This window comes from Equus quagga, chromosome 20, assembly GCF_021613505.1.
Source record: "Equus quagga isolate Etosha38 chromosome 20, UCLA_HA_Equagga_1.0, whole genome shotgun sequence".
NCBI classification, from domain to species: domain Eukaryota; kingdom Metazoa; phylum Chordata; class Mammalia; order Perissodactyla; family Equidae; genus Equus; species Equus quagga.
The window spans coordinates 17,294,172-17,312,399 of record NC_060286.1 but is presented as its reverse complement, the minus strand read 5'-3'; the positions used below and the strand labels follow the sequence as shown (position 1 = coordinate 17,312,399).

The following is an 18,228-nucleotide window of genomic DNA, read 5'->3' as shown; positions in this document are numbered from 1 at the left end:
CGCTTCACGGACACAGGTGGCAGTGTCCCAGCAGAGCTGGAGGGAGGCTGAAGTTTCTCTCTGATCCCCTCACCCCTGCATTTCTCCTCCTCCCCTGCTCCTGCTGCCTGCCCTGCTCCCCCGGCCCCTCTCTTTTCCGGACGGCAACTCGCACCCTCTTGAATTACTTCCTCCTCCAGTCAAGCCTTGTGCTCAGCTAGCTGTTACTTGATGCAAACTTCATGGCAAATACTTTCTACTAAGGTGTGGATGACCAGTAACAGGGTAGATATTAGCATTTGTGGAGGATCTTTTTGTTTTTTCAAATAATTTTTTTCTATGGAATTAGTATAGATTCATTGCAGAAAAATCAGAAATTACAGATACGTGAAAACGGAAAAATAAAAATCACCTGTAATCTTACTTTGCAGAGATAATTTACATTTTGTTTTCTTGTATACTATGTTAGGGTTCTCTGTCTCTTTCTACACACACACAAAGACTCTAAACGATCTGTACCACTTTACTCCCTTCCTCCACTCGACGATACATGAGGAACATCTTTCCATGCCAATAAAGACGTTTTTATAAGGACGTTTTAGGGCTATATGGTGCTCCATTACATGGACATGCCCCGGTTTGCTTGATCAATGTTCTACTTGTTGGACGGTTAGACAGTTGAAAATTTGTTGGCTATTAAAAACACTATTGCAGCTCTATCTTTGCATAAGGCTTTTATTATTTCCTAGGAGCAGAATTGAGAGGTCAAAGGGCCTGGTGCACAGGCTTTGATTTCTCTTCTTCAAGTCGTGGGGGTGGGGTGGGGGTGGTAAGAAAGGAGGAGCGAGGCCCGTGCCGCCTGGGTTAGCGAGAGCTGGGTCAAGGCCAGTGTGCACTGACTTTGGAGGGAGAAGGCTGAGGTCACATTGTGTCTCTTCCACTTGGAGAAGGTCATTTTGCTGCTGGGAGTCTCCGCGTCCTCAGGTGTGGAGTGGGGATGGTACGTGGTAGGGAAAGCTCCATGTGATAATGTGTGTAAACATGTTTGCATGGGGTATGTGCTTGATGTGTATTTCTTCCTTATTTCCTCTGCCTCCATGATATTAGGAAAGATGAAGCTGATATCACATGAGGAGATGACACGCCACCGGGTGGTATTTCATTGAGAGTGAGCACTGTAGGAATTCAGGGGAGGGAACGGTCACAGGGGCTGGTGTGTTGGAGGGAGCTTCCCCAGGATGCCAACAGGTCCTCAGTGAGTGTGTGTTGAATTGATTTCTCTCTCCAGGGATGGAGGGGGATGTGTGGGAATCGGGGGTGAGGTGATAATAGTAATGGCATAAATGTGTTGACTTATTTTATGGGCCTGGAATGCTCTATGGGTTTCATCTTTATTAATTCTTTAACTCTTGCAAAAGCGCCATGAGATAGATGGTATGACTACAGATAAGGAAACTGGGGAGGAGAAGAGTTAATTAACTTTCCTGAGGTCACACAGCGAGTAAGTGGCAGAGCCAGGGCTTGATCCCAGTCAGCAGTCTCTCTCTCCCTCCCCTGTAATCCCCCCTCCCCGAGTCACTCACCTCTTCCTGGAATCTGCCTTCCCTTGCATCTACCGTTGCGGGGGCTACCCCTCACACTGTGTGAGAACTGTTTGTCTACTTCTCTGTTCTTTAAGCTGGACTGTGAACCTTCTGAGGGCAGGACATGTTGTATTCAACTTGCATCCCAGCCCCAGCAAGCAGGGTTTGCTCCCAAAATGTTGAGGAACGTGGGATGTACATACCAGGACAGAAGATAGGCCAGTCTGGCCAAAGCAGAGCATTTAGGTGGGGAGAATGTAAGGCATGGAGTTGGACAAGGATGCTGGGAACGGCCACCCAGTTGCTTAGAAGTTGGCCTGCATAGTCAATGGTGAATCACGATGATCGCAGAGACATCTCTGGAAATCTCGGTAAGATAGGTGTTCAGAGGAGAGAGCCTGAAGCCTGATGGCTGACAGGAGCCTTTTCCAAGCCACCGGAGAAGTCTAGGTGGTGGTGACAGCAGGACCAATGTGGACAGGGCAAACAAGAAAGACTTTATGAGAGAAATAGCCACAGAGGACAGACGGGATGTGAGGTAAAAGAGAGGGAGGCGACAACATGACTCTGGAAGTCTTGAGCTTGGGTAGTGGAGACATGAGGAAGGCTTAACTGGAATATTCTAGAGGAAGGAGGTAATTTTGGGGAGTGACGAAACTTTGACATATGAGTTTGTGGGATGGCAGGCCATCCAGGCAGAAATGGACTAATGGATGCTAATGGACATTTGTTTCCCCAAAGGAATGAGGAACTTAGCCAGTGTTGTGGCTGGATGGGGGCCTATGTCAGGGCAGGGCCCATGAGACACACCGGGTAGGTTGAGACTCACAAATAAAGCTTGCTCTGTATCTGAGGCAGCATTTAGGTCAGATATTCACTCAGAGATCCTGAGAGAGAGCACGCTGATCTGATTCCCAAACATTTGGGGGCTGCAGTAATGGATCCGATTTTTTACCTTTCTCTGTTTATCCTCCCCAGAAATGTTGGCAATTATATTTATTATTTAAAGTATTTTTATCATAGGATTGAAAAAAGGATTATATTGAGCCAGCCCTGATGGACTAGTGGTTAAAGTTTGGCACTCTCACTGCCTTGGCAGACTGGGTTCTGTTCCTGGTGGCAGAACCACACCACCCATCTGTCAGTAGCCATGCAGTGGCAGCGGCTCACATAGAAGAACTAGAAGGTCTTACAACTAGGATGTACAACCATGCACTGGGGCTTTGGGGAGGAGAAAAAAAAGAGGAAGATTGGCAACAGATGTTAGCTCAGGGCGAATCTTTCCCTGCAAAAAAAAAAAAAAAGAGAGAATTATATTTTACTCTTTAAGCTAACTAAAGACATGCTAACGTAGGACTCACTAGAATAAGGAACCAAAGATGCTGTCTCTACTAGGGTTGATGGTCATTCGAAGGTGGTTCTTGAGTCAGAAGCCCAGCATCAGAATCTTTGCTATGTCACTTCCTAGCCATGACCTTGAGCAAATCACAAAACCTCTGTGAGCCTCAGTTTCTTTTTCTGTCAAGGGAGGACAATAAGGTTAACCTTCGAGGGTTTTCAAGAGGGTTCAATGAGACTGCAAGTAGAAACGATGAGCTCACTGCCTGGTTCATAGACGCACTCAATAAACGTTTGTTTTCTTTACGCCAAGTGAAGAAAGGGTATTTATTTCACCCCTCAGTTGGGCCCCTCGTTGTGTTCTGTGCACTGGTTCCTGGAATTGTCAGGGACCGGGGAAGCAAGCTGATAAAGTTAAATGAATTATCAAAAAGAGCTAGTGTCTGTTGAACATTTGTTGTGTACCCAAGCAGTGTGCTGAGCACTTTATGAGGATGGACTCATTCAGTTCTCACAACAGGAAGTACGAAGTATTATTGTCCCCAATTTACAGACAAGGAAACTGAGGTTTGGAGAGATTAACTTGCCCAAGGCCACACAGCCAATTAGCTGACCTAGGAAGGCTGACGCCCGAGTTCCCCAAAATCCTGTTATGCTGTTTCTCAGCAGGGTGGGAGAGAATGAGTCCCACTGACACATTTAATGTTTTGGTTTGGGGAGTTTCTGCATTTCTCTGCTGGGGATCCAGAATCAGGTTATATAGCACTGTGAAAGGCAAGGCTTATGGCTTATCTTCATTCTTCCTGTTTCTCTTTTTTTTTTTAACTGGGAGTCACATTCATATCTAGTAAATTCCTGAAATAAGCAGAATGCCCTCCCTTGATGAAGACACAGGACTTGCAGTCGCTGGCATTTGATGGATCCTGGCTCTGGGCTCACTCCTAATACGTGGGTCCGTGCCAGGCCCCGAGGAATGTGGCTCTGAAAAGTCAGGATGTTACACCCCACCCCTCCTCCAGCCCCCTGCATTTCTATCCAGAAGAATTCAGTTTAAAATAAGCATCAAAGTGGCCTGGAAGAAGAAATGAAGCCACAGGAAGGCAGCTGCAGACCTGGCTTGGTAGCGAGAGGAGAGGGGCGTAGGCAGCCTGGGGGTGGATGCTCTGGCTGGGAGCCTGCATTGTTTCTCTATCACACTTGGGGGGGTAATTGCTTCAGGAGGCACACAGGCCTCCGAGGACCCAGCGAAAACAGAATCGTGACGCTCTAGAACGGAAGGATTTAGAGACCGTCTGACCCAAGCCCCGTATTTTACAGGTGGGGAACCTAGGCCCAGGAAGGTATGGGATTTGTCCAAGGGTGCACAGTGGGTTAGTGTCAGAGCCAGGGCCAGACCCCACGTCCACCCATGCTGGGGGCCTCCGGGCTCGAGGGTGGGAAGGGGGAGCCCGCCTGGCCTTGCCCAGGAGGAGCTTCTTGGTCCCTAAATGTTGCAGGACCTGGACCAATCTTGAAGCCACCACTTTTATCACTTGAGCTCAGTGGATCCATCATTGGCTCTTGAGAAAAGCCTGGGCATTTAAACTAGTCGTAAGGATTAACAGTGACCCTGAGAACGTGAGTCTGAGCTGGCGCCTTTTGGAAGCATCCCCTGGTTTTGTCCCGAGCTGACTCACTCAGGGCTTTTCTCACTTGGGGCTTTTTCCCAGCCGGAGATTGGTCGTAGGTGTTCCTCCATCCCCCAAGATGGTTCTGCAGAGAGAAGACAGAGGGTGGTGGGGAAGGTGTGGGGACCCCCAAATGTCTAGGAACCAGTCTGGTAGGATAGGATTCTCCTGGAAATGGCCTCCTCTTGTATCTGTCCCAGGGCCAGCAGGACATAGGATTCCACTCAAAAGGGCTAAACGGAAGAGGATTTGATGACAGAGTGGTTATGGAGGTGTGGGCAGGATCAAGGTACTGACAAGTGACGCGAGGAGCCCTCCCCATCCCAAGTCCCAAGGAGTAGGGGGAGGACACATGGTTCCCAGGGAGGGTCGGAGCTGTGGAGGGGCGCGGGCAGCCCCTGCACCAGCATGCTGCCAAGCACGGATGGGCAGGGCACAGACCCCCAACTTCCCTCTTCTCCCGCTCCGTTCTCTTGGTGGTACCTCCCACTGGCCAAACTCCACCAGAAGCAGAGGGCGAGAGGCCACAGAGGCCAGCCCCAGGCACCGGGAGGGGTGGCAGATGGAGAATGACTAGCGCATCTTTCAGCATGCACTTCGAGGTCAGACAGACCCGAGTTCAAATCCTGGCTCTGTCATTTCGCAAGTTGCTTCAACTCCCTCAGACTCAGTTTCCTCATCTGTAAGATGGGATGATAATCCTTACCTTGTGTGCTGTTGTGAGATACAGTGTTAGAATGTGTGCCTGCCTGATGGTCGTGAGCATGATGCCCTGGGGGCATCAGCAGATGACGGACTCTGCTGGGTCGATTTTACAGACGAGGAAGTGGAGCCGCAGAGAGAGGAAGTGGCGTCCTCAGGGTTGTATGTAAGTGCCACGGGGCAGAGCTGGGAATGAGATGCTGCCCATGAGTCCCAAGGCCCGGGCTTTGTTTCTTGGACGCTCCTCCCGTAATTGCTTTCAGTCGCTGCTTTCAGTCTCTCGGAAACCACTGGCTCAGATACCCACTGCGTTCTCCAAGTTGGGCTGATGAAAATGTGCCAGAGTCATTAAGTTATCAGTGGGGAAGGCAGCCGCTTCTCCCCGGCAGGAAGGATTCTGCTGTCTGCTGCAGCCGGCTTTGTTCACACAAACTGCCCCGGATTCTCCCTCTTCCCCACCCCCGCCCCGCCCCACCCAGATAAGGAGTGAGTGGGGTAGGGTTGGAGTGGGGGGCCTGCTGTAAGTATTGCTGGGGCAACACTGAAGGTATTCATAACTCCAGACGGGAGGTCCTGCCTGGAGAATCCAGCTCTGGATTGGGAGGTGGGCAAGCATTTTTTCTGCAGCTTGACAGATGGATCCACCCTGGGGGGGGAGGGAGAGAGAGAGGAAAGCAAGCTGCACCTTCCTTATTGTCACAGCCGTCCCTCGCCGTGCGCGCCATGCCAGGAACACAAAATCCAGGTGCGTGCTTGCCAAGGTGAAAAGAAGGACCTCAGGTTGTGCACAGGCAGGGCTGACTGCTCCCAGGGGTGAAGGCTTCAGAGATGCATGATGCAAAGGATCTTGACCTGAGGAAGGAGACTGAGCGGGGGCTGGGGGCTGAGCCCTCCCTGAACGCATCAGCAGTCTTGAGGCTCAGTCTGATTCCATACGACAGACAATTCCAGAGTGAGGTTGCTGACATGATAAAAGGATAGCAGATGGTTCTAATACTTTATTTTCAGAATGTATCTTTCCCCACCCTCTTTTTCTTAGAACTCCATCACCCCAGACTTCAGAGGAGAAACTACCGGATTCCCTCCCTCCCCTTTTGGGTTTATTCCCTTTGCTGATCCGCTTTGATGGCAGTGGTGATAATAACAGCTGACAATGGCTGAGACTTACTATGAGCCCGGCACTGTTTTAAAATGTGTTCTCTCACGTAATCCTCACAACCGTGAAGTAGATGTGCTCTCAGGATCATTCTTGTTTTCCAGAGAGGATGCCAAAGCACAGAGAGGTTTAGCAACTCACCCAAGATCACACAGTCCGTCAGCAGCAGAGCCTGGATTTGAACCGGGTGGTTCACACCCAGCCTACCCACTAACCCACTACAGATTCTTCCTCCCTGAAGGCAAGGCTGACCCTGAAGCAGGGCTGGAGCAGTTGGTGGCACTGAAATGACCACTACTGAGTGGTTTATGGCCATAGTCAGACTTCCAAGGTTACCTCAGAGGGGAATTTTACTCCTGACTGAAAGGCTGACTTGGTCCCGTGTCCACTGTGGTGGCTCTTATGCTATCAGGTTGGCTGTTTGGACTAACTTGGTCCCAGATTTCCGCCCCTAGCCCAATAGTTTTCAGAACCGGCTGCGTAATTTATGGGGCCCAGTGCAAGATGAAAATGAGGGTCCTTTGTTCAATGAATAGTGAGAATTTCAAGATGGCGACAGCAAAGAGTTAAACCAAGTGTGGGGCCCTTCTGAGCACGAGACCCTGTGTGAATGCACAGGTCACACACCTGTGGAGCTGGCCCATAAATGTTCAAAGTGGCAGGGAGAGCTCATGAAATACACAAGGTGAAACGTCGCTGGATTTTCCTTCTCTTCCAGCCGCTCAGAGCAGGATTTCCAAGGCATTTCTTTTCGTCTAAATGTAGCAGTCTGATCTGGATGCAATTCAACCAAAATAAATCTCCTGTCCCTAGGATGAAGTCATTGGAAGCACTGGGACTGGGGCCGCAGCTTTGCTTTGGGGTCAGGCATCTTGCTGCCTTACCTCCAGTCGCTCCTAACCCTGCCTTTCAACCCCGCCCCCCGCCTGCCTCCTGCTTAGCTGGTGAGCCTGCTCAAGGATCAACCCTGTAAAGAACGAGCCTCACTCAGCCTCCCTAAGCCCGCAGTCTTCTCTGCCCACCAGCCTCGCTCTTTCCTCCTTCCGCAGCTGTGTTGGAGGGAATAGCCCCATCACCACTTCCTCATTTCCAGGAGCCTCCCAGCTCCCTGCAGTCTCGTCTCGTCCTCCACGAGCTTGTACATTTCCTTCTCACCAAGATGACATCCTAATTGCCAAATCCACTGGTCTCTTCTCAGTCTGCGTCCTTCTTGACCCTTCTTAGGCATCTGACATGTCCTGGCTCTGCTCTGTGCCCACATCGACTCATCTGTAACATGGGGATGCGGGTTGCTGTGAGTAAGTTTACTGGAAGCACCAGAACAGGCCTGGCCCATGGGACACACTCAGCAGCTGTTAGCAGTGGCCGTGGTGGGGGGTGTCATTGCACTGTCATCTGGAAACCCTACTCCCTTGGCTTGTGTTGCTCACTCCTGTGTGAGTCTTTCTTAACAAACTTAAAAAATCGGTTTTCCTTCTTCCACCAGGCTCTTAAGATACTGGTGTTTTCTGAGTCCTATCCTACGTGCACGCCTTTCTTCTCTCTCCCCACAGTTTCTCCTGCTGCTTCTCTCAGTGTCCAATGCTTCCCTTGCCACCCTGCCAACTCCAGAATCCTCGTCTTCCCCAGGCTCCAGATGTGTGAGCCAACCCCAGACTGAATTCCTTCTCTTCCTTCCTTAAATCTGGTTTTCCCTCTACATCCTTCTACCCAGTTGCCCGAGTCAGAAACCTGGGTCATTTCATCGCTTCCCTTAGCTGATATTGAGTGCTGGCCACGAGCCAGGCCCAGCGCTTGTCACTTGGGATGCAGCAGTGTGCAAATGCACAGAGCCTGCCACGCTTGCTGCTAGTGGGAAAGATACATGTTCATACGTGATTAGTCCTCAGAAGGGAATAAAGCGGGGTCCTCATTTTGATTGAAAAGACTTCCCTTGGGAAGGATATTTGAACTGAGATCTGAAGGGTGATGAAGCATTGATCAGGCAAATTAGGGCTGTGGGACATTCTAAGCAGAGGAAAGAGCGTGTGCAAAGGCTCTGTGGTGGAAAGCAAAATGTTTATAAAGGCCAGCCCCGTGTCCTATTGGTTAAGTTTCGTGTGCTCTGCTTGGGCGTCCCAGGTTCAGTTTCTGGGCGTGGACCTACACCACTTGTCTGTCAGTGGCCATGATGTTGTGGTGGCTCACATACAAAAAGAGGAAGATTGGCAATAGATGTTAGTTCTGGGTGAATCTTCCTTAGCAAAAAGAAAAAAAAAAAGTGTTTATGAGATGAAAAGGCCAGTGGGCAGGAGGGCTGAGAAGAGGGCGAAACGTGGCATTGAGTGCGGCTGGGGTGGTGGACGGGACTGGATAGCCAGGAAAGCCGTTTAGTGTTAGTCTTTCTAGGTTCCTCTTTGCTGCTTATACCCACTCCTTTCCACCAGAGTCTCTCTCTTTAACCCCTCTCCCACCCCATCCTTCCTCTCCTATTCTGAAGTCCTCATTGTTTCGTACATAGAAAATGAAAATGGCCTCTTGCCACCTTCAAATCCATCTTCTGCACTCCAGTCTTAAGCGGTATTTCTAGAATGTAAATCTGATCACGTTGGTCCTCAGGATACAATTCCCCGCAGTGCCCTAAAGGTGCTGGGTAGAGAGTGCTTTGATGCCTGAATGCCCTCGCCTCCTTTGTCTGCCTGGTGAGGTCCTGTTCGTCTCACCAGCAGCAGCTCATCCCGCCTCCTCCTGGAAGCTGTCCCCATACACCCAGGCCGGAGTGCCAGCCCCTCCTCTTCGCTGGGCACGTGCTCACACTGGTGCATTTATCCCCTCTCCCCCCCTTGCTTGTTGGCGTGTCTCCTCTGCTAGACTGTGAACTGCTTCAGGGAGGGAAGTGGGCCCCATTTATCTGTGTCCTCTGGTGCCAAGGGCTGGGCATGTATTAGGTGTTTACTAAACATTTTCTTGAAGACCTGGTAATGAAGGAATGACATGGTCTAGGCAGGTGGTAAAAATGAAGCTCCACTGGAGAGTTCTGTGTATAGGGGCCGTGGTAAAGAGGTCTGGCTTCCAGGACCTCCATGTTCTTCAATAACCAAACACAGGTCTCAGGGATGCCTCCCTCTGCCCCCACCTGCATGTCCATCCATCCAAGAGGGCAGGTGCATGCAGGGTGGGCCGAGTCAAGGCTGAATATATTCAATCTTCTACCTGTAGTGTGCATCAACATCACCTGAAGGGCTGGTTAAAACACAGATTGCTGGGCCCACTGCAGAGTTTCTGAGTCCCTAGGTCTGGGGTGGAGCCCAAGACTTTGCATCTCTAACAGGTTCCCAGGGGATGCTGATGGTGCCTGTCTGGGGCCTCCTCTCCGAGAATCTCTCTTCTAGCAAAAGGATTTGCTCTAAAAAGAATTATTCTCTATGGTGTTGGGGAAGGAGATAAGGGAAGCCTTTTGCTTGGGTTTGGTTTTTAGGTTTTAAGAACTATTAGCTTGAGGTTAATCTGGATAGATGGATCAGAGTCTACCTACTTCCCCCCTCCCCCATCTCCTGGCTTTCTCACAAAGCGTTTCTGTGTTCATTCATCAGCTAGTCAATAAACATGTTTTGAAGCTGTAATATGTGCATAGAAACATACAAAATGCAGTTGTTGATATCAAGATGAAGTTGATATGAAACTGCCCTTTAGAGAGATCCTCCAGTGTGGACATAACTGTAAGTCAAGGAGTGCAAAGAGGAAGCACCTACTCTGAGAGGTAGTGAGCTCCCCATCAGTGGAGTTGTCCAGGTCAGGAATCTAGAGTATTAGTGGGAATCAAACATCTTGATAGATAGATGAAATGACTCTTAAGATCCTGAAATTCTGTGTTTAAGGAAGACAGTGATAATTGACATAACAAAGTGGCACCAATGAAATGCTGTGGAGTTTGCAGTGGGAGATATGCAGAGACAGCTGAGGCCTCCTCATGCGAATACTGATATTGTCATTCTTATTCTTAATAAACGTATTCCTCACCAATAGTATGCTTGGTGACTAAGTGGATTTATATCCAATGACCCCATAATTTGCTGTTTATTAACTTCAGATCATTTGAAAGGTTAAATAGAAAAAGCCACAAGCAGGCCCAGAATGTCCCTCAGGGGCCTCTTTAGGTCCTACTTCCTGAGTCAAATGGAATTGAGATGTGTAGTGCCATTGTATTTTTTTGCAATATTTACAACATAGAGAGGGAGGGAGAGAGAGGGGTGGGAGAGAGACAGAGAAACAGAGAAAGAAAATCTAAGTAGCTAATTTTAGGACTTGAATTTATAGTCACTAGGTCACCAACTTGAATTTCAGATTTTCACCTTATTAAGAAAGTCCAAACAATTGCCAGACTCTGTAGTATGAGGTAAGGGTCCAAGTCCCCATTTTAGGAGGGCCCAGCACTGAAGATGTGGTGGACCCAACTGAAGCCCCTTGTCCCTCATTACCATTTTTTGAACATCCATCATGTGCTGGGTCTGGATGAGATACTTTGCAAATATCATTTATAATCCCTGTAACCATCCTGCAAGGCAGGTGGTACTAGCATCATTTTCAGATAAGAAAAAAAGCACAGAGAAATTTTGTGTCTTTGTCCAATTTCACACAGCAAAACTTTTCAATTCATTTTTGGAAGTCAACATAACCATAAAATCGAAGTGTGATAAAAGGCCAAAAATTACAGATCTTTCTCAAGCCTGAGTATGGATACAAAATGCAATATTAGCAAATAGAATGTGGATCAAAGGATAGAGCATTCTGACCAAATGGAGTGTAGTCTAGGAATGCAAGAATGGTTCAATGATAGGAAACATCAGGAGAAAGCAACATAATTCACTATATCAACAAACCAAAGAAGAGTCATGTATTAGTAGATGCTGCAAGGGCGGCCGAGAAAATTCTCCTGTAGTAAAACTCTAGAACATGAGTAAGAGGAACGGCTTAAATTTGATGGAGACTAAAAATTAGCCACATCTATGATTCTAAACAGTGAAACACAATCCAATTTCATTAAAATAGGAAAAGCATGCTTTTGCTATTTTTAAATATTGTCTTGGTGATTCTTAAAATCAAATTCAGCTAAAAAGAGAAAATAGTTTGTATAAATATGGGACAGAAGAGTTGACATAATCTATTTTTTTGCCAATAGATTGTTGCAATACCTAAAAGACCTAAGAGAATCTAGTAAGAAAAGAAATGCTACCAGAAATTATAAGGGAATTGGGTAAGATGGCTGGAAAACAGCTTTTCACCATATGATTGAGGTCAGACAGCCAGTCAACTTTGGCACCCGGAACTGGGATTTGAACCCAGGTCTGATGATGAAGTCTGTGTTCTCTCTACCTTGTGAAGCATTTGTGCTTACTGGTATAACCCAGTCGTGTGAAGGGAAAGTCTCTTAGAGCTGCTAATCTCAGATTCTCCAGCAGACCACGTGGGGTTTACCTGCTGGCGAGACGAGGGTCAAGATGAGAGGGTTGGCATAGGATTTCGCCTGAAGACCCTCGAGGTTTCTGCTACCAGCAGTGCCATCCCTCTAGGGGCTGAGATATGGGCTTTGTGTCGAGGGAGAGTGGGAGTGGTGGTCTGGTCTTAAGCCATTTAGCTAGGCTTCTGCTTCCCAGGTACGGAGCAGCCAACTCATGGACCTGCCCCTTTTCTTCTTCTTGGCCGTATTTCTTGGCCCCTTTTCTTCTTCCAGGAAGCCATATTTATGTTGCTTATTGCCCTTGTCTCACACTGTCTATTTGAGAAGTGGTGCTTGCAAGGACACAGTTTTAGAGATTTGGGGTCTGAGAGGCTGCCTGAGGCATCAGGGGCGCAGCTGTTGTTCCCCACACCTACCAAGGATGCCTCAGCTTCAGGGTTCCATAGTGGAAGTGGAACGTGTTTTCTGGCACCAGATCACTGGGTGATACATTGAAACTATTCTCCATATCAAGCTTTTCTACTTCAGAGTCAACCACCGGGTAGTGGGAGAGGCACCTCCCAGGAAACCAGGAGACCTGGGTTCTAGTGGCTCTGCCACAACTAGCTGTGTGTTTCCAGGCAAATCACTTAGCCTTGCTGGGCCTCGCTTACCTCATCTGTGCCATATGGTGTTGGACTGGATACACTCCCAGTGCCCTTTGACTTCAAAGGTATAATAATCATCATCCTTACCAAATGCCTGGCACTGTTCTAATGCTTTGCACAGAAATTAACTCATCACAACAATCCTAGGTAAGTACTATCATTATTCCCATTTTCCCTCTGAAGAAACTGAGGCACAGAGAGGACAACTGACTTGCCCAGGGTCTCACAGCTAGGAAATGATGGAGCTCTTACACAGCTCAACTTCCATCCTCCACTCATGGTTTTCTTTACCTGGGCCCATTATTATAGTGGTGATGGTTCTGTCCAGGGTGTAATGAGTGTTGGAGGTGGGAAACTCTTTTAAAGGGAAACCCAACTCTGGGGTGGATGGCTGGGTGTCCCTGGCTGGGAGAATGATGGCAGTGGCCGCAGAGATTGCTGACATTTGTGGTTTCCCTCTCCTTTCCTCTTTTCCTCTCTAGTCTGCGGCAAGCGCTACAAGAACCGGCCGGGACTCAGCTACCACTACGCTCACACTCACCTGGCCAGCGAGGAGGGGGATGAAGCCCAAGACCAGGAGACCCGGTCCCCACCCAACCACAGAAACGAGAACCACAGACGTGAGTTCCCAGGTGTCGGGTTGGGCAGCGATGAAGTGGGTGGGCAGGGCTGTGGAGCCTTGCTCTTTTCACCTCTGGCATCTTCCAGTGGCGACCATTGGTTGGTCTCAGTGTCCTGTGGTTAAGTTGCCTCTTTCAGCCCAGGCCCAGCTGCCCCTGTGGGTCAGCTGAGCCGCAGGCTTAGAGTGAGCTGGGCAGGGATGGTACACCTAGCTCTGCTCGCAGAGGAAGTAAGGTGTTATGGTACAAGGAAAACTTTCTTATGTGGCCATTGTCAAACACCAGATCTGTTCCTCTTTTCCCTCAGCTCCAAAAGGTCCATATTTGCAGCTGCTAACCTGAGTTAGGCGTAGCCTTTGGGTGTGTCAATTCAGACAGACATTCCAAATGCCTCCATGTCTGCCAGGAGACATAGAATATTCTTGATCTATTGTCTCAGCTGCTACAAAGGTCACGATTTTGGTACAGGGCTCTCCTGCCTTAGAAATGCTGCCCTGGAGCCTCTATGCTTTTTGCTCAAGCACTCAGTCAACAAACATGACCTAAGTGCTTGTCATTTGGGATGTTGGGCTCGAAGACCCAGAACAATCCTGAAGATTTGTGTTTCCATTTCTATTCTTTCTTTCCTTCCTCAACTTCCAGACATGAATGAAGGAGTCAAAAAGGGCTGAACATTCACCACTTGACTTCCCTCTATAACATTCCTTATAGTTTCTGGGCCTATAGTAAACTCAGAATGGGATGGGACAATGGGATCTTCTGGGCTTGCTTCAAGATGTGGGGCATTCTAGATTGTTAGGTGAGGGATAATTGTGGGCATGCCACATGTCTTTTATTTTCTTCACAAGATTTGGTGGTAGGTGTTCTTAAATTCAACAATTCAATGTAATTAAAGGGAATCAGACCTCTAAAAATATTCAGACTCTAGGGGCCGGCCTGGTGGCACAGCGGTTAAGTGTGCACGTTCCGCTTCAGTGGCCTGGGGTTCGCCGGTTCGGATCCTGGGTGCAGACATGGCACCACTTGGCAAGCCATGCTGTGGTAGGTGTCCCACGTGTAAACTAGAGGAAGATGGGCATGGATGTTAGCTCAGGACTAATCTTCCTCAAAAAAAAAATTCAGACTCTAGGATTTGGGGATGACTCCTGTGCATTTCAGTCAATCCACTTGGTCAACTGATGTTGATTGGCCACTGGCACCAAATGTTTGAAATGATTAACACACCTTAGCCAAGACCTGTCTTTAGATTGGTATGTGTCTCCCCAGCCCCCACCCCACGTTCCCCCTGTCTCATTGCCTTCTGTAATAGTCTGCTCAGGGTGCCATGACAAAACACCAAAGACTGGGTGGCTTAAAGAAAAGAACTTTATTTTCTCACAGTTCTGGAGGCTGGAAGACCCAGATCAATGTGCTGGCAGGGTAAGATTCCTCCGAGGACCCTCTCCTCAGCCGTGGCTGGCCGCCCTCTTGCTGCCCCTTTCCGTGATTGTCCATCTGTGCACGTGCACCCCTGCTGTCTCTTTATGTGTCCAAATTTCCCGTTCTTATAGAGACCCAGCAAGACTGGATTAGAGTCCATCCTAATGGTCTCATTGTAGCTTTTTCTCTTTCATCACCTCTCTAAAGGGCCCCTCTCTAAATACAGTCACATTCTGAGGTACCGAGGCACAGTTCAGCCCATAGCACCTTCTTTAATTCTTATTTACCTTCAGGGTTCAAGCCTTTCGTGTGGCAGAATCTTATTTTCTTACTTACTGTTGTCGTCTGGACAGAACCTGAAAAGCAGGGCTGGAGTGTCTGACAGAGCTTTGCCCACCTTCCCTTGCCAGCTCCTGAGTAGCTATGATGCTGAGGTCTCTGTCTTCACTCTGGGGAGAGATTTCCTTGGTCCCTTCATCCCGTCTTCCAGGAGGGAAAATACATTGACCTGCACTGACGCAGCTGGCATTTGCATTTCCCTGTCTGTCCTCTTACGCCTTCTCTGACCCTAGTGGCCAAGGTGTAGCTATTGTCTCCCACCTCAAGGAGGCTGAGAATGATCTCCTTTAATTTGGGTTGCTCTCCGGAAAGTATTTACCAGCGATGGTTGCTCTCTCTGAAGTATTTATTAGCTTGGTACTATTTCTCACTCCCCCAGAGCTGGCTTAGCCTTTCTATCTCTTCTCAAATGCCAGGCCATTCTGTTCCTGTCTATGTAGGTGCTCTACTCATGCTATAGGGTTTAGAAAGTTGCTCTTTTGTCTGGATCTCTTTTGTGTGTGTGCACAGTGATGGCAACAGCAGAGGAGGGTTCCATGTGGCTCCCCAGGTACACTGCGGACCCTAAGTGGGTCAAGGCAGTCTCTCCTTAGCTATTGCTGAGGTCTCCTTCCAGCTAGCTGTTGACTTCCGAGATGCGCACTGGCATAGTCTTCTCTGTCCTCACGCACTCTCATGGGTCGGTGTCTTCTGTCTCCTTATGTCCTCACCTTGAGGCCGGATGGCCTTGCTTAGCAAAGAAGCTGTGTTTTGCCTCCTCCTACACGGAGACATATCCCTAAGAAATCTCCTGGTGTCAGCTCTTTTCTCTCTCTGGGTTTGTCAGGGAGCCCACTCGCCCCAACCCCTCTCTACCCATCTTCTCCTTCTCGCTCTGCTAATGAGAAATTAGGTTCTTTAAAAGGATCCTCTGACTACCCAAGGGTTTTAAACCACATAGAAAAGAATAGCTGTACCTAGGCTTGTCTAGGACTTCCTCACACAAGGAAGGTTCCAGAACCCTCCCAAATGACATCTCCTCACAACACCTCTGAGAACTCTGTGATTAACCCCAATTTTGCTAGCAGGGAGGGTGCAGCAGACAGGTCCTCAGTGTCTGCGGAAGCTGTCCTTTCTCTCTTCCCCAATTTCTCTGGACACATCCAAGAGATGGTGGCTCTTCCCAGGTTCTCTGCACCGCACACTGCCGCCGATCTGCTTGCTGCTCCGAACATGTGCTCTGTTCCCTCCCACATTCCCCTGGTGAGCAGCCCCCAACCATTTTCTCCTGAGCGCTAATTGCCAGCATCATTAATACCCAGTCATTAGCTGCTCCCACTGTTTGAGGTGGGGGTGGGGGGGCTCCCATCCATCCTGCCCCTAAATGCCACTGGGGCTGCGTGGTGAATTGAATGTGACAGCTCTGCAGCATCCTGAGGTCTCAGCTTCATGATCATCCCTTGGCAGGGCTTCTAGAGTGGGGGAGGGGGGCAGGGAAGCTTAATCCAAGAGGCTAATCTACAGCTCCCCCAGGAAAAGGTCTGGACGCCCGTGGAGAGGGAATGCTGACTTTTCCCTCTTCAGCAGAGCCGCTGGGTGACCCACGCTGCTTGTGAAACAGGCCTATCGGGAACACAGCCCTACAGACTCAGGAGTTTTCAGGGCCACGGGCGTCTGCGTTTGCACCACCTGCAGTGGTAGAGACCTTTTGACTTTGGTCCTCCTGCTGTCGCTTGCTGCATCCCCCCAGCTGTGTCTCCCATTGCTTCTCCCTGCGTCTGCTGCTGCTGAAAGGGCAGAGCGGAGTGCCGGAGCTGGCGCTGACCTCCCCCCAGCCCCAAGCTGCCTGCGCTGCCAGCTCAGCAATTGACTGCCATCCCTCCTGTCCTCCTGCCCCTCCCCGCTGATGTTCTCTGGCCTTTGTTCCTCTTCTGTCTCTCATGTTCTCCGGAGTATACGCTTCTTGTCTCTTCTCAAGGCTTGTCTCCTTCCTCTGCCTCGCTGCCTCAAATACAGGCAGCCCAGGGCTGCTTGGAGCTCACACACTGTCCCCTGGGAGATAAGGGTCTTCCCCCGAGAGCTGCTGCCCTTCCCCTCCCTGGGTGAGGCTGGATTCTTCTTCCTTTCACTGTTTCTCTTACCATCTTCATCTACCTTCTACAAATGAAGCCACCGTGCATGCGTGCGTGTGTGTGTGTGTGTGTGAAAGGAGGGTGGGAGGTTAGCACTCTGAGAGGTGCCACTCAGAAGCATTCCGTTGTGACTCCTTAAATGCCACCTTGATAAACAGCCCCAGTGGGGCCGGGGGCCAGCAGAAAGAGCACCAGATTAGAATTCAAAACTCCTTTGACACAGGCTCACAATTTCAAAACTCTTCCTGAATTTCTTTTTACCTTCCCTACACAGTGGGAATCTATTATAGATGAAATTTTCAAGGTCCTTTTTTGGGGGTTAGAGCGGGTGTGGGCATTTAGGAGGTCCTGGACTTGGATGGAAAAGCTATGTAAATAAATTCAGTCTTGGGACCGGCCCTGTGGCTAAGTGGTTACGATCACGAGCACTGCTTTGGTGGCCTGGGGTTTGCCGGTTTGGATCCTAGGCAAGGACCTATGCACCACTCATCAAATTACACTGTGGCAGTGTCCCACATGTAGGAACTAGAATGACTTACAACTGGGATATACAGCTATGTACTGGGGCTTTGGGGAGAAAAAAAAGAAAAAAGAGGACGATTGGCAACAGGGCCAACCTTCCTCACCAAAAAATATACCTTAAAAAAATAAAATAAAATAATTTCAGTCTAATCCATTCATCTGTCCATTTGTCCATCCATCCGTCGGTTTGGTAGCCATGTACTGAATGCTGTCTTGGCCCCTGCCTTTGAGGAACTCACGCTCTTGAATGGGAGCGTGCAATCGTCTGTGCATGCAATGGCGAGAGAGCGCAGGACTCAAGGGCACCGCACACTTTCACTCTGTAGGGCAGTGGTGTTCTAAGTGTGGCATCAGCATCACCTGGGAACTTGTTGGAAATGCATATTCTTGGCTCCCCCAGACCTCCTGAAACAGCGTGCGAGGGTGGGGACCAGCAATGCGTGTTTTAAGAGGCCCTCCAGGGCATTGGGGCTCACGAAAGCTTGAGAACCACTGCATTAGGGGATTTGCAAAGGCTTCACTGAGGAGGTGATGTGCGAGTTAGCCCTTGAAGAATGAGGAGGGATTTCCCGGGGGAGGGGGAGGGCTTCCCGGGTAGAGGTGACTATGTACAGAGGCAGGGCAGTAGGAAATAGCACGGTGCATTCCAACAGTTGGCAGTAGTTGGACCTGACAGTATTGGAAGAATGGTGGAAATGTAGGCAGGGC

General features: G+C 49.2%; 1 protein-coding gene across 1 annotated transcript in view; it reads left to right on the top strand.

Moving 5' to 3' along the window:
* DPF3 (double PHD fingers 3) overlaps window positions 1–18,228 on the top strand; it is a 243,247-nt gene that overhangs the window by 155,234 nt on the left and 69,785 nt on the right. The window contains exon 7 of the mRNA XM_046647021.1: window positions 12,992–13,129. Within this exon, the coding sequence (XP_046502977.1) occupies window positions 12,992–13,129 (138 nt within the window). The remainder of the gene's footprint in view (window positions 1–12,991; window positions 13,130–18,228) is intronic.